General features: G+C 41.3%; 1 protein-coding gene across 1 annotated transcript; it reads left to right on the plus strand.

The window, feature by feature from the left end:
• The first annotated feature begins 11,091 nt into the window (after positions 1-11,091).
• pi15a (peptidase inhibitor 15a) lies at positions 11,092-15,087 on the plus strand. Its single transcript, XM_034560475.1, has 5 exons — positions 11,092-11,401; positions 12,237-12,355; positions 13,409-13,541; positions 13,628-13,743; positions 14,845-15,087. The coding sequence occupies exons 1-5, from the start codon at positions 11,126-11,128 to the stop codon at positions 14,978-14,980; spliced, it is 780 nt and encodes a 259-aa protein (XP_034416366.1). The 5' UTR covers positions 11,092-11,125; the 3' UTR covers positions 14,981-15,087.
• The last annotated feature ends 631 nt before the right edge of the window (positions 15,088-15,718 follow it).

A 15,718-nucleotide genomic window follows, 5' to 3' on the forward strand; every position in this document is an offset into this window, starting at 1 on the left:
TAATCTTGTTTTTGTATTACACATAAGCAAATAGAACTATTCCTTTAAACCAGAAGAGAATCTTCAACCGCTTGAACTTTTACCTCAAATGTATACACAATCGAGCCGGCTCAGCCCGCCCAGAAGCAAAAAGTAACCTGGCTGGTGTCTGATTCATGGAAACATTGGTAACTCAGAGTGCATAAAGAAAAGGCTTTGAAAAGAAAGGCTATTTTGCCAACTATTCTCATTGACAAATTTTAAGAGTCGGTAATATTACATAATTTGTTGAGCATATGCACAGCAGTTGACACCATGTGGATATGAATGAGAACACCTTCTCCCAAGGATTTCTTCAGCCAAACATGAGCCAATGAGAGCGAGAACCTGACTCCAGGTTCAATGATCACTCTTGAGACCGTCTTTTGCTTTTTACGGGGACTAAAGCTTTTTTGGACATGTCTATTTCTCCCAAATTTCACCAGAGTCTCCAAATGACTCAAAGGCAGCTACAGTGCATCCTGACCTGTTTTCTTTATTGGTGGGCTTGCTTAAACCATTAGCGTAACCATACTTGTTGGACTGGATTTCACATACTATTATTGGCCCATGGGAAATGTAACTGGGTGAGAAGTCATTGGATAGTGTGGACTCAGTAGCCTTAATCACACATTGTATTGCACATTGATTGGAAGGATTTTAACAGAAGCTATAAAGCTTTGAGAGAGAAAAAAGAAAACCGTCTCTTTTACATTACGCAACACCTGGTAATGTTTTAAGTAATGGAATTTGAATGTCAGAAGTCAATTAGGTGACCATAAAATATGGAAACCACTTTTTAAACAGACACAGTTAAATGCAAGTTGGAGCATAGCACTAAATATTCTGAATGCATACTCATAACTTCTATGGTCACTGGTTTTATTGGGATCGGAACCAAAAATTGAGGCGTTGACGCTGTAACAGCGACGCCTTTCCTTCCACAGACTCCCTTCATCTGGAATCACTCTGCTACTGTGTGTCTGGGGGCTGAGCTCTGTGGGTCAGAGGGCAGAGAAAGGTTTGTCGTTACAACAGTGCTGAGAAATACCTCAGCAGGACACTGCTACTCTGCTGAGCCTTGATCCATCCAATAACAACAATAGACACAGAGGAGGTGCAACACTAGCTGATGGGAATGGCACTCTTTGTGAACTGCAGATTAGGGTGACATTTCTCAATATTAAAATATTGATTTTAGCAGCTTTTAAACTTTAAGGGAAGTTGAATTAGTTGCCTAAACTTGCCTGCGAAAAGACGACGACTCAAAGACGACGACTCAAAGTCAGGTTAGAGGAAATTCAAAATAAAATGCATCCAAGAAACCGTCAAATGTTCCCATTGTACCAAGTCCAAGGTGCCAGGAAGTGGGGTAGCGTTTGGAATCGGGGGCTGGGAAGGTCTAATCTTCACTACCTTGATATAAAGTGTATATCAAGTTGTGACAGAAGGGACTTTATTCCAAAGAAAACATGCACAATTGCAACAGGATTTTACCTCTGGAGCGCCAGCTGAGAGCTTAGAACATGAGAGGTTAATGGTTTGTCATGTATAGCACAGTATGATCATGTCATATTGTGTGTGTGTGTGTGTGTGTGTGTGTGTGTGTGTCTGTGTGTGTGTGTGTTGTAGGCTTTAGGAGTCATTTGATTAGCTGTGAGGGAAGGATATTTTGGCTGGAAGAAAGGTAAATCATAGTTTCACATCTGTCAACTAAATCACAGTAAGTTATTACGTTTTTTTTGGGAAAAATACCAACTTTTAAAATGACAGACACGGTTTGATTTAGTGCAATGAAAAAAATGAGCATGGTTTTGCATTCTCTGGCTTTTCATATTTCATTGAATGCTACCACTGTGAATTTGCTCTCATTCACCTGACAGCTTTAGGTTTTTCAATACATTCACACCGCCGTTCCAAGCACGACACATTCTTCCTTCGCCAGTACTCCCAGAAAGCAAAGTATTATATTCTGAGATGAAAAAGTCAAATAAAAATGGACAATAAGACGAGAAAAGACATTGCACTAATTGTAACTATGTGGAGCTTGTGGGAACACCGACCACTTGTGCAGCAGCAGTGTTTCTTGATTAGTCTCTATCGCACTTTGATATTCAGGAGACAGGCACAGGAAATGCACATTGTCTTGGGATGCTGGGATACATACGCACTCCCTGACGAACAAACCAGAGCAGGAATCCAGCAGCTGGTGGGATTTGTTTTGGCCCAGGGCTGACCGATCCATGGCCTCACAAGACCCAGACAAATTTCCTGGTTGATAACAAGCAATTTCTGTCACAACAAGCAACACAGCTTTGGGAAGATTGAATATGAATACAATGTAAACATTTCAGAAGTGTGTAAAAGTAAAATCAACCCTTAAACACTAAAGAAATGGATTGTTTCCAGCAACTACTCCAAGTTACTTCAAGGTGCGCTAATTTATATTTTTGATATTGCAATGGACCAAAAGACTATGTGTAATAATGTTAAAGGAGATGCTTGTAGTGACAAACCTACAGACAATTAGTACCCTGAAGTTCCCCTCAGGGTACTTTTTAGCATCTTTCAACTTTTTCAATTGGTTTACGACTCCCAATTGTTCTGTTTTGGTTTTGGTTCTCATCAGCATCACCTTCAGCTATGGCAGTTTTCAGCAACAATCCAATGGGAAACCCACCCTGCGCTACCTTTCCAGCATCAAACAACAACCAGAAAAACTGAGTTCCTGAAAAGAGATCTGAGCTGCTATAGATATTATATGCTCACCAGCTCGTCGCTAACCAACTATATGCTATGAAAATGTAATTATGTGGGAGCAGCAATGTCTCATAAGAGAGGAGTAGGTAGAACATAAAAGGCTAAATTGCACAACTGGAATACATGTTACATCCCATAGGGAAGACACGTGATAGCTTAAACCCAACCGAGTCCGGGACTTTCCTTTAACAGCAATAACACAGTAAAAAGGTTAAAACGTTTGCCAAGCACATCAAAGGCAAAAAGTGATACATTAAGAATAACTGAGTATGTTGCTCAGGTCAGGTAGAGGGTAATATTATAGGAGTGGTTTTCAGTTTTACAACATGACAAATAATGATGACCTTTGGATGGTCCTCTAGTAACCTGGCTTAGTTTTCTACAAACTTTGGATGTTCAGTGCTACTGCAGAGAAAAATGTGAATATTGGCCGCCAGCCTAGTGAATAGGTCAGAAATTGGGAAGCATTGATAGGAGGTGAAGTAATGTGTTATTTTTTAGAAACTTAGTGATAATTTGCATAAACCGAAGACTGTATGTCAGTGGAAGGGTCAACCATGGGATAATATATACATGTGCCTATATGATTGGAGATTGGAACAGTGTTTTTTAGATGATTAAACCTCAATTTGTTTGGTTATTTGGCAGATTGGGTTACCGTGAGACGAATGGTAGTTACGAAGCAGCAGAGAAGAGTCACAGGAAGTTTAAACCACCACAGCAATTCACAACAGCCAGACAAGCACCGGCATATTTACGCAACATGGGTCGAAGGTTTATAGAAACAAAATGAAAGTTTACTATGTGGAAAGATCCAAAAGGATATAATTACAAAACAGTGCTTGTATGATGTAAGGCTTTGAATGAAAGTTTGACAGAGCTCATCAATATTAGAATTTCCACCCAGGTTCAAGACGATGTTACTATTATATGCTACTATCGTTAACATTCATGTAAAAATGGGAAGGGGAAGGAACCGTCAACACAAACTTGACAAATGAAAGGGAAAATACAAAATAACTGTACGCTATAAACTCCCATCACTCTTCATGCAGACATACAAGCTTTTAACGTCCTTGGCTCTCTTATTGAAGAAATAGTTTGTTCCTTTTTGTCAGACCTTTGTTCTTATCCAAAAACTATTGGTGAGCCACTGGATAGTATTTTCCTTCATTATAAGGAGCAAGGCCTCCTTCATTTATTTTTGTTAGGTCACACTCCAGATCAGTGGGTGGCGGTAATGCACCCGAAAGCAGAAAAAGTGCCCTAAAAATGCCAAATGTTGAATGTTTGAGTAATGTTTCTTAAACGCACAGCTGTTTTAGGAAATTATTTAGTATTTTTAAAAATCATATCGTGTCTACAGTAAGAACCACAAACTTTGGCTTCTTCTTTACAGTACATCTTTACAACAGGAAAAGACGTCCCAGAGTTAAAAGGCCTTGACAACAGTAGTTGCGAATTTCTGAAAACATCTCACAGGTGCCACCAAATGAATGAAGCCAAGTTTCTCTGTCATGGTGCAATCAAACTGCAGGGACCATGACCTCTCAGTATTTGCTCCATAAAACTTGGTTTGTTTGCATTGAACCAGAAGAACCAAGCCGTAAATTCTTACGAGGGATGCCACCTGCCGCAGTAGGTTGAAGCCTGTGGGACAGGGGGGGGGGGGGGGGGGGGGGGGTCACCTTGTTTGGACCAAAACAGTCTGAGAAAGAGGAAGATCCAGTATCCAGTCGTAAATAACCTCTAAATGGTTATTTTCAATAATAATTTTGACCAATCATAAAAACAAAGAAGTCGTTGAAATGTCAAACAACAAGCGGGTTCTGGCCCAATGTTTGGAAAATATTCAATAAATGTATGAGACTCACAGAAACACACAGGGTCTTTGCTTCATCTTAACTTAAAATCCATCACTTCCATGGAACACAGAGCACAAGAAAGCTCAAGCTTTTCTGATAAGCTGGATCCAATAAAAACACTGATGTCATCAAAAAGACTGGGCAAGAGCCTGCTAGTGACAGATTGATGTTTATTCCTTTGACGTCACTGACCCGAACTCATTTGAGATATATACGCATGAAGCCGGTCTGATTCTGAAAATCGTATGTTCTCTTATGATTTCATTAGAGTCAAATCAAGAATGAATCTGTTTTAATTCTAACATCATTGCTGTTTTGGTACACAGTTTCCTGTCATCCTCAAGGCCAAACTCAAGAGAGAAAACATCAACTATGGAAGAATGGTAGAAACAAAAAAAAGATAATACAATTCAGAATAACACATTTTGTTTTGACTGTTTCAGGTCTAATTGAGGCCTCATCTGCTTCTGAGCTAAACAAGAGTAGATTAGCACACAGCATCATACCAAACTGTACATGGGAAGAAATAAATGTATCCCTATCACTGTGCACAATATTCTGAAACACGTTGGAGCTGGACAATGTCCCAGCTAGGTTTGGCATATCCAATCATCTTACATCAAACTTAAGTCAAACATCTTGTTGAATCTACAGTGCCAAATCCATAATGCAGAAATCCACTTAAACCTAACTACCATTAGATGAAGGTTTCTGTAACAATAGTGTCTACTTATACCATGAAAAGATCTACCATGAGTGTAACAATGGTATCACTTGTGTCATTGTACTTTGCTTCTGGCAGGTAGCTGCTTGAACGGCTCTAATAGGATCATGGAAGAAAAAAAGACATAAAAAATAATCCTACATAACAATTTGCATATTCTTTCAACGATGAATGGTACAGTTCACCAGATGTCACCGCTGCACTCTGAACGCAAATTCTGCAAGCTGCAGTCCTCGCCTGTGCTTTCCAGCAACACTAAAGCTCTTACCAGGTGCCAAGTGAGCAAAGATCAAGTCTTAAACACCCACGTGGTGTAAACTTCAGTCGAATCATAAATCCTGGGCAACATTTTGATTACAGGACAAACAGACTTTCGCTAATGATTTCAGTATAGGGATCAGGAGGTAGGTAAGTGTATAAAAGTGGACTTTAGCTGGTTTTTGATCTGTTTTCAGTTTTATCCTATAGAATTTCATCAATTAGAAACATGCATTAGAGTTACGAAGGCTAGGGTGTCTTGCCGTCTAGTGAATTTATCATTTTTGCCAGGGCCAAGAGTCCCAGAGGCCCTGCCATGCCCAAGAGAGTCCCAGCCACAGGGCCTGTCTGCCAGAGCCCAGCTCATTGCTCATCTGCTGTCTAGACTGCCTCCAGGCCGACCCAGCCACAGCCTGATCCAGCCAGCCGGCCGGTCAGCCAGCTTACATCTGACCTTCGCTTGTGCTCCTAACTGGCCAAGGCTACAAGAACCTTTATCAGAAGAATCAGGAAACAATCTGCATTCATTCGAGTGCTAAATTCGTGCAGACTTGGACAACTTCAAAGAATACTTTTGCAATTTGGGAAAAGCTCATACTCATTTTCTTGCAAAGAGTTAAAACCACTCTCCAACTGAATGTGTTTGCTAAATATAATGATAGAGTCAAAACTCTGAGGGACTAGTTTAGCTTAGCAGAAAGTTATGGGCATGGAGAAACAGCTAGCTATAGGGTCTAGTGGCAGAAATTGAAGATGATAATAAAAAGTATGTTTTCTTCACTATATAATCACCTCAAAAAAAGAATTGTTGTGAATTTGTTACCTTACTACGAGGCGTCTATATCTACATACAGAGCGGGTCCTCTTCACAGAGCCTATTCTAGTTTCTAGAGTATCCCAGAATGGACAAACCACTGGCTCTTGATAGGGCCAACATGTTCTCCCTCACTCTGTCCCCTGTTAAACCAAAGCTTTCCGTCTCCTGGCTCTAACTCCATGTAATGTACAGATAAGGGGCATTGATCATCTAACATTTCCTAAAATGTCAAACTATTCCCATAAGAATTAAAATATAATGTCAACCCATAAAGTGGCTTGTAAATCACATAAAAAATGGAACATAAATAATGACGCATAATCCCCTGGTAAAAGAGCAGAGGTATATCACAGCTGTCCAGACAACTCTGTAAAAGTTATTTGGGGTTTGGCAGCTCTCTCGTGAGTCCCAGTTGATATTTTTTGTTACCTGCTGTCATGAAGATACATCATAAAACGCCTGAGCTCTAACTTTAGGTCCTACTGGATTTTTCATGTTTGCCTGTCTCTCTCTCAGCTGACATCTGAACCTCTTGAGAAATGTCTGCGTGTGACCACAGCCCCGTCTCTGTGCAGTCTTACAAGGCCTGAGCATCAAAGATGGTTGTAAATGTCTTATAGATGGGTGAGAATATCTGGGGGCAAAGGAATGTAACATGTCAAAAATAGATCCACAAGCTGAGCGACTTATTCCTGACGAAAGAGCTGCCCCTCCAGTAATCCCTCAGGTTTCTTCCCACACTCGGGGAAGAGGGTTTCTAATTGTGTATGTTCTGCCGACATTATGTTTGTTGAGATTGCTTGAAGCGCTTTACAGGCCCTTGCATAAAGCTTATGGGGTGGCAAATTGCTAGTTTTGTGTTTTCCCTCTTCTCTTACCTTTTGTCATCTACTCTCAGCAATTATCCACTTCATCTGGAAATAAAAACTCTTTTCCAAATCTGCTAAATCTGAACCTCAAAGAGACGTTTGCTTCTTACGCTTGCTTTAAAATGGTCTCTGTAGTGTGTTTTCTTCCAGTGACTTCCAGTGAGGACAAAGTCACCTTAGATTCCACTGAGCAGCCAAACAGCAGCCAGACTTGTATCTAGACAACAGGGAGAAAACATCCCGTCTGGGACTGATTTTCTACAGTCATGTTTGTGGAGGTCCCTATTCAGTAAACACAAGACAATGTGGCTTTGGGATATATTGGGTAATCTTTCAGCAATAAGCCCTTACAGGATCAGCTGACATTGCAGGCAGTCTCTTGCTAATTGGATTCTATGAAGAAAAAGTATTTTATCAGTAATGTTATATTAGCACCTTTGTGTATATACAGTCTAAACACAGCCGGAATTTAATTTTTAATCAAATAGAAGCTCAGCAAGGTCCCTCTTTGATCAGAAGACTCAGATATTTATTGGCTTCATTACTGTGCTTGTTACTCTTTGGACAAAGGAGGAGTAATAATCCACTCCTGAACTTCTGACGGGGACACAGGGTTGAAGCTTTCTCACCCGCAGGTTCTTTCAGTGTCAACAAGCCTTCAACCCGTCGTAAGTTAGCGGACTGTGTGAAACATACAGTATTTGCTGTGTAACTGCATTTTGCACTGATACAATGTTTAACAGCTGTGTGTGGAAGAAAGCAGCCTGGACAGTTTGAAGTTAGAGACTGGGCTTCTGACCAATGTAAACCACTCTTGAAATGTCCCTTTTTCTTTTTGCCCCCTGGCCAACAAAAACCAACTCATGACATAACAACTTCCAAGCTGCCCCAATACAATGGCCGTTCAAGAATCCAATATAAAATAAGACTTACCTTAATATTAAAAAGTATTCTCTTTTATCAGATTTATATTCGCATTACTTGGCCTGACTGATTAAAGAACTGTCCAACAGTTTGGGAAGTACGATTTGCTTCTTTGTCGAGAGGTGAGAAGATCGTCTCGTCTTAGTCGCGTCAATCTTCTCATCGAACTCTCAACAAGGATGCAAATAAGTCTCAAAATGTCGAGCTGCTCCTATGAATCAAGTTGATAAAGTAACACAATACATGCACATCCAAATGCAAAACACCACAACCACCCTGTGAACAACTTGATACAAAGCTTATGTCTGATCTTTCAAACTCCTTCTAAAAGTTTGAGTCTTTCAAATCATACGAGAGCTCTTTTTTCATTTGTCCAATCACATGCTACTGATCTGGTGGTGACTTTCCCGTGCACCGTGGATGCTGCCAGCGCAGTAACAATAGCCTTGGGTGGAGTGCACCGCTGAGGTGGAGTTTACAGCATGTGCTTGGATTGCTTGGATACTGGACAGAGCGAAGAGCCATCCTTTAGAGATTTAGTTACTTATTGAATTGTCCACGTCAGGTCGCTTTGCCCCAGACGTGGGCCGAGAACTGTCCAAGAGCACTTATTTGCTTTAACCTGCATGAAAAACCAACAACTGGTTGTTTTGAGCTTGGATTTATTGCACATGGTGGTAGTCAAAACAATGCAAACTCTATTTCCTCAAAATCTTTTAGTTTTGAATTCTTCTGGCTTCCTTGGATGAATCTAGAATCATAACCAATGCAACACTTGTTGAATCTGTCTATTACCCTGATGCTATTCCTCTTTTGCTTTCCCTCTTGCTCACTACTGCACCTCATTCTCTCTGCCGTCCTGGCATCAACACTGGGCTCCGAGAGGCCTCAGGAGAGGGGGAAAGCATGGGGGAAACTTGGAACAATATATTGTAGGTAAATAAATGCTCTGTTTGAAAAAGAATGCATTTCCAAAACAGACCCAAAGCCCCTCTTAGCACGTGCCCCAAATAATGCCCCTATTACTCTAATAATATGATAATAAAGCTTTGATCTTATTCAAAGTCACTGGGTTCACTGTGTAAACAAGTACCAGCACTCTGAGACTGAGGGAATATCATCTGGGGCTTGAGGAGACTGCACGTGAGGAAACTGTATGTATGTGTGTGTGTGTGTGTGTGTGTGTGTGTGTATGTGTGTGTGTGTATGTGTGTGTATGTGAGAGAGAGAGAGAGAGAGAAATAGAAAGTGGAGGGAAGAGAGATACAGTAGAAGTACAGTATTCTATTAAATCCTGCCTTTCCACAATAAATCTCAGAAGCATATGACCAAATAAATAAAGATAGTGTGAAATGCTGTGAAACGTGTGTATGTTAAGCCGATCTGATAACACTGACAACAATATGGCTATAAATCCGGGGATAGGCTTTCTGAGCTGTGTTGATCAGAATATGTGCTAGCAGGCCGCTGGCTGGAAAGTGGCCTGACTATTGATACCAGATGAGAGGATGAGTCAAAATACTGAGCAGATGCTGCATAACAGAATATACATGTCAAAATATATTTCAGGGATTAAATAGATATATTGGTTGTTGGGTATAGTTTGATAACAACTTGAAAATAGCAATGCCCCGTTTCTGGGTTCAAATCTTATCTCTCACTAAAGCTAGCCGAGGGTCTATTTAAGGAATTAAAACTGAAGTCCTATGCTTTCTCAGTGTGTCCCATCTTTTCCTCTCTGGCTGCCTGCTCAGGTGTCTAATATGTTACTAGGTAAAAATAAATAAAGCCAGCATCACATCTTCAATCCTCTCGCGCACCAATACCTTTACATTTTTTAGGTTTTAACTGCCAACATTCAAGAGCCCTGTCATTAAGCAGAACCCAAGACTAGAAAGTAGAAATATTCAACCAATCTGTCATGATTTATCTGTTCAGGAAGAGCAGCAGTGGAGAGAAGGAGATGAAATGTATAGATGGAGTGAAACGGAGGAGATAAGCTTGAGTGATATATCCCTTCCACCAGTTCCAGCACGTGAAAAGTCCATCACTTCCAAGATGATATTTTCTGGGAAAGCAGTTGTCGGCAACAAGAGATGAGAGAGAGAGAGAGGGAGAGAGAGAGAGAAGAAAAGGAAAGAAAATTATTGTTCCTGCGTCACGTTTCTTTAATTTGTTCACCAGCTGCCAATGGAAAGACCTGCAGAGCCCAAATATGAACATGAATCACATCCACATAGATCAAACCCTGCAAAGACTTTTTAAAAAAAAGAATAAAATAATATTCTCCGAACACCTCGATGCGTGATCACAAACCTGAAGCATATGTCACGGTCACATTAAGAGTGGCCACGAATGGGTTCGGAAAAAGCAAACGTATAATGTGTTTCAGGTGACAGGGAGGGGCTGTGCGTCCACCTCCTTGCTGCATCGTCCTCAGCCAGAGCCTATATAAGCCCCCAAAGACGGACTGTTCCTGAAGCACTCACAGAGTTCGCAAAGCGTGAATGCTCCAGACTTTCCCTCCCTCTCTCCAATCCATCACTGAGGCTTTCGAGGTGTCACAGCCTTGGCGAGAAAAAGGTAGGAACCAAAGACTGTGTGGAGGAATGCCATTCTGTCTTTATATATCATCACGTAGTAGCCTACGTGCGCTTGGTTGATTGTAATTGCAATGCGTCTTACGTGTGCGCACCACAAATAGCACTTCAAGTTTGTCCTCTTTTTTCCCCTTCTTCTTCTTCTTCTTCTTCTTCTTCTTCTTCTTCTTCTTCTTCTTCTTCTTCTTCTTCTTCTTCTTCTTCTTCTTCTTCTTCTTCTTCTTCTTCTTCTCAGATCACTCATAGACAGCGGGATATTTTGCTTGCAGTTTCCACCCCAAAAAACGAACATGAAACCTGAGTTATTTGCAGTAGACGTAATGCTGCTGTGCTTATCTTGCGGAGCAAGTGCATTGGCAACGACGTTCCCTGCTGCCTCCACGTTCTTGCCAGCGGCCAATTTCACCAATCGTTGCGCCGTGCGCACCCAGGGGACCGATGTCACGGCAATTTCCAAAACCAGGAGGAAGCGTTACATTAGTCAGAACGACATGCTGGCCATTCTTGACTACCATAACAAAGTAAGAGGGAAGGTGTTTCCCCCAGCATCCAATATGGAATACATGGTGAGTGAAAGCTTGAAACTGAATTCTTGGATTCATGTACGAGATGCCTCCTCTGATGTTTTATTGTCATGTGCATGTTCTGGTAGAGATCAAATTACATGCAGCAAGTACAATAATTTGATATAGGAAGTGATGGAAAATGTAGTTTGGCAAAGAAATAAAGTGACACAACTTCTTGAAGTTTCTTTGCACCTTCAGCTGTTGAGCAGATTGCAATGCAGGAGACCACCAAAGTAGTCACTTCCAAAGGAAGAAGGGTCATGTATGACACCAGTAGCCTGCTGGGGCGAGTAAAATGGAGAGAGCTCTCGTGGTCACTTGATGGAAAAGTCTAAATCAGATTTTTTTTAAATCATATTTCAGCTCCAAAATAAACTGTCAAGGTGTGAAGTAGTATGATGCTCGTCTTCCTTTGGTTCCAGCAACCGTTTCAGACGAATCAGCTGACATATTTCCATTTATACAATTGGCAGAACCTCCATCCTCTAGTCCATGAAGTAATCAGAGGGAGTCTCTCCTCATTTCTCCAGTCACAGTCCATTCCCAACAAAACCATATATGAGTGTGGCTGTAGACAAGTTTGGGGATCTGGTATTCTTAAAGCGATGCAGTCCAACTCCCTGTCCATACAGTGAAAGAGTGACATTGGATGCTGGGCTACGACTCTCGCTGCTTATGCAACTGATTTGATGGATGACTTTTGCGTCTTGCCATGACAACGCCTGTAACAGAGCTATGAACTCAACTTCCGACTATTATCTCACTGCTGAATGAGAATCTAGTGTGTTGATATGTCCAGTTATGTGATGGGTTTCCACATTTCCTATGTGTGTAGGTGTGGGACGACACCCTGGCTAAGACAGCCGAGGACTGGGCTCATGCCTGCCAGTGGGAGCACGGGCCACCTCACCTCCTCAGGTTCCTGGGTCAAAACCTCTCCGTCAGGACAGGACGGTGAGTGACCTTTGACTCCCCTCCCCCTCCCCGACATCTGCTGCTCCTCTCAGGGATGACTCTCTCTCTCTCAGCAGTCATGGTCGTTGCCTTGCCGCCCCCTTCTTCTTTCTCCGAAAGGTTTTTTGCACTGTGACCCGGTGACTGCTTGAGGAATGCTCCTGTGACCCTTCAAATAAACACAAGTTGTGTTTTCAGCCATGAGCCCTGAGGACAAAAGCGCATCCCTTTAGTGGGTCTTGACTTTCCATTTGGAGACACAGGGTACCTTCACATGTTTCTACACTTTGAGATTTTATTGAGGAACAACACGAGACTCTCGGGAATACAGCTTATTCTGACTATTCCTTGTGACTCGCTGAGAGAGTTCTACAGTTAAAAAAGTAGTTATACCATTTAGTTTACTTTCAGAAAATAACGTAGAAACATTTTATATTTAGTAGGAAAGTTTGACTAACTTTTCTGTGAATTGGAATTCACTGAAGGCACTGACTGCCATGTCAGCATTTTGCAGTGCAGAACGTGTTTGAATATCTTACAAATAAACCTGGCCATTGAAACCATTGCTGTTTGGCTGCAAGCCCAGAAGCTCTGGGGCATCTTTAAAATGCCCATGTTGATTTGCTGAAATGTGGCCAGTTTGTCAACTTTGAATGTGGTTTTGATAGTGCAGACAGTCTATATATTGTATTTCAGAACCTCATGTGATTTCTTTGTTATTGTAGTCAGAGTGGCTTGAACAATGTAGTATATGTTGTAAACACCATATCAACGACCATTCATGGTAAGTCTCAGTCCACAATGTGACAATGCATATGCATATCCTGAAACACCGTAATGACTAAAAAATTTAAATAAATCGTATCAAATTCACAAGATATATTAAAACGAAGTTGGTTGAGGAAACCGAAGCACCTGAAGGGGACTGAAAACTCACAACGCTTCACACGGAAACAATATTGAGATTGGAACCCAAGAGTTTATTAATTCAAGATCCAAGTCAGTCAACATGTGCAGTGTGGTTTTCTGAACATGTCTGTCTTCTGTTCACAGCTATCGATCCATTCTCCAGCTGGTTAAGCCATGGTACGATGAGGTCAAAGATTATTCTTTTCCATACCCCCGTGACTGCAACCCTCGATGCCCTCTCAGATGCTTCGGGCCCATGTGTACCCATTATACACAGGTAGAAAGACAACACTCAGCATTACATGTAGCTCTGTTGAGCTGGTGTAACAATGGCATTGACTGGCTGTCTTTTCTTTTTGGCAGATGGTTTGGGCAACATCCAACAAAGTTGGCTGTGCTGTTCACACGTGCCACAACATGAATGTATGGGGTTCAGTGTGGAAACGGGCAACGTATTTAGTTTGCAACTACTCACCCAAGTAAGTAGAAGTCAATCTTGTACAGTGTTAATTACATGCTGTAAGGAAGCCTGTTATTTGTAATGAACCTGTTAACCTGATGACGATATGGTGACGGCAGGCTTAATCCAGACACAGGCGGCTCTGTTCTGTGCCCGAGTTGTGAAATGCCACCCATGTTGCTGGGAGGTTCAGATAACCTCGACACAAGCCCGTGAACCGGTACTGCAGTACCAAAGCTCAAAAGAGCCACGAAACAGAAGGAAAATTATCTTAAAAATTCCAAGAATCAAAGCCTAGTTTGGACTTGTGACTGACTTGTGACCTGAGTTCTTTAATGCCACGGGTTTGAGACACATGTAAGAGTAACAGGCTCCGGACATTGATGACCTATTTGAGTTTGCCCATTGAAAAAAAAGCCTCATAAGTCTGGGAGTTTGGATCAGGTTGTCTGCTCTGCAAAAGTCACTGTATGTGAATGACTTGATGCAGCTATAAAATCAGCTGGCATGGACATCTTGAATGTGTCAAATAACAATTTGGCTGGTGTCCATTTATACACTATATTATACTATATACAGTATGTCTTGATACACATACTGTCAAGTCTGATTTATCATTTGCTCACAAACCACAGATTACTAAATAAGTGATATTCTGGTCTGGACAAAACAATCACATTATTATATCATTTTATATATTCATCTCAAGGGTCATTTGGTAGCTGTTTCGGAACTTTCAATCATTGGATTCTTGATGTTCAGATTTACTTTTTTCTGCGCACTGTAAGGGCTTTGGGGCACATTTCATCATCAGATGAAGGTCCTGTGATATGAGTTAGAACTCCAGAACAGCTACTAATTGGACATTAGGATGAGACCGCTGTTTCCAATGTCTAGAATGAACACCAATATTATCCTTTTTAAAAACTGACAATAAACATTTTTCTTTAACTTCTTGGGAATACGTGGGTCTTGACAACCCACATTAATTACTCATCTTTACTCCTGCAGTTTAGGCAATTGTAGGCGCGCAAGCGATTATATAAAGGTTACGTTTTTAGTGTAAAACACTCAATTCTCCTGTAACTCCATTGACACCGTACATGTTTCTGTCTTCCAGGGGTAACTGGATCGGAGAGGCTCCCTACAAAGTAGGCGTACCCTGCTCCGCCTGCCCCCCCAGCTACGGGGGCTCCTGCAGCAACAACATGTGCTTCCCCACTCTCAAGACAAACTACCTGCACTGGTTCAAATAAACACAGGTTTCCTCTCGACATAAGCTGACGACCTACAGTACCACAGAGACATCATATTAATCCCGTAAGGATTTGCACAAAAGTCTTGGACCACACTATTTTGTATATATGGGCTTATTTAAAGACACAAACATACATTTGAAGGCAGCGGACGATTTTGATGACTTGTACATAAACTGTAAATGAATGTGTTACATGGCTATTTTCTAATTGTATGAAATATAATTTATGTGTAGAATGGGTCCTTAAACACAGACTATACTATAACGTGCTGCTGCATATTTCACTGTTTGTTTACCATTGCCAATGTGGTAATTATGGACATAACAAGATCATAGCTGCTCATACCTGCTCACCTCGGTGCTATGGGCATCACACCTTAATGTTGTGTGCTCTGCCTTCACAGGAATGTTGTGATATGAAGATCAAAGCTTTTGACCTCAGAGAGTAAAACCTACACTGTCAGTGTCAAATTTGTAGCTGCTGTCGGTACAACAAACGTCATACTCAACTCGATTGCAATTTCCATTTGTGTCCTGCAACAGATTGTTGCCGAAAAGTGCACTTACTGTTAACTTAAAGTATATGACAAAAGGAATATGCATCAGTCAGATTAGGAGGTCTTTATTTGAAGGCCTCGTGCTAGCATACGGGACACCTCTGTTTGTCTGAACAGTTCACATCTGTGCAGATTGGTTTTGTTTCATTACAAATGTTGCACAGGTTTCATACATACTT

The sequence above is a fragment of the Cyclopterus lumpus genome, chromosome 20 (genome assembly GCF_009769545.1).
Source record: "Cyclopterus lumpus isolate fCycLum1 chromosome 20, fCycLum1.pri, whole genome shotgun sequence".
Classification (NCBI taxonomy): domain Eukaryota; kingdom Metazoa; phylum Chordata; class Actinopteri; order Perciformes; family Cyclopteridae; genus Cyclopterus; species Cyclopterus lumpus.

Excerpts from the sequence above, each read along its gene's own strand:
- pi15a (XM_034560475.1), top strand. The coding sequence starts at position 11,126 with ATGAAACCTGAGTTATTTGCAGTAGACGTAATGCTGCTGTGCTTATCT. Across the intron at positions 11,402-12,236 it reads CATCCAATATGGAATACATG|GTGTGGGACGACACCCTGGC; the intron begins GTGAGTGAAAGC and ends CTATGTGTGTAG. Across the intron at positions 13,744-14,844 it reads GTTTGCAACTACTCACCCAA|GGGTAACTGGATCGGAGAGG; the intron begins GTAAGTAGAAGT and ends TCTGTCTTCCAG.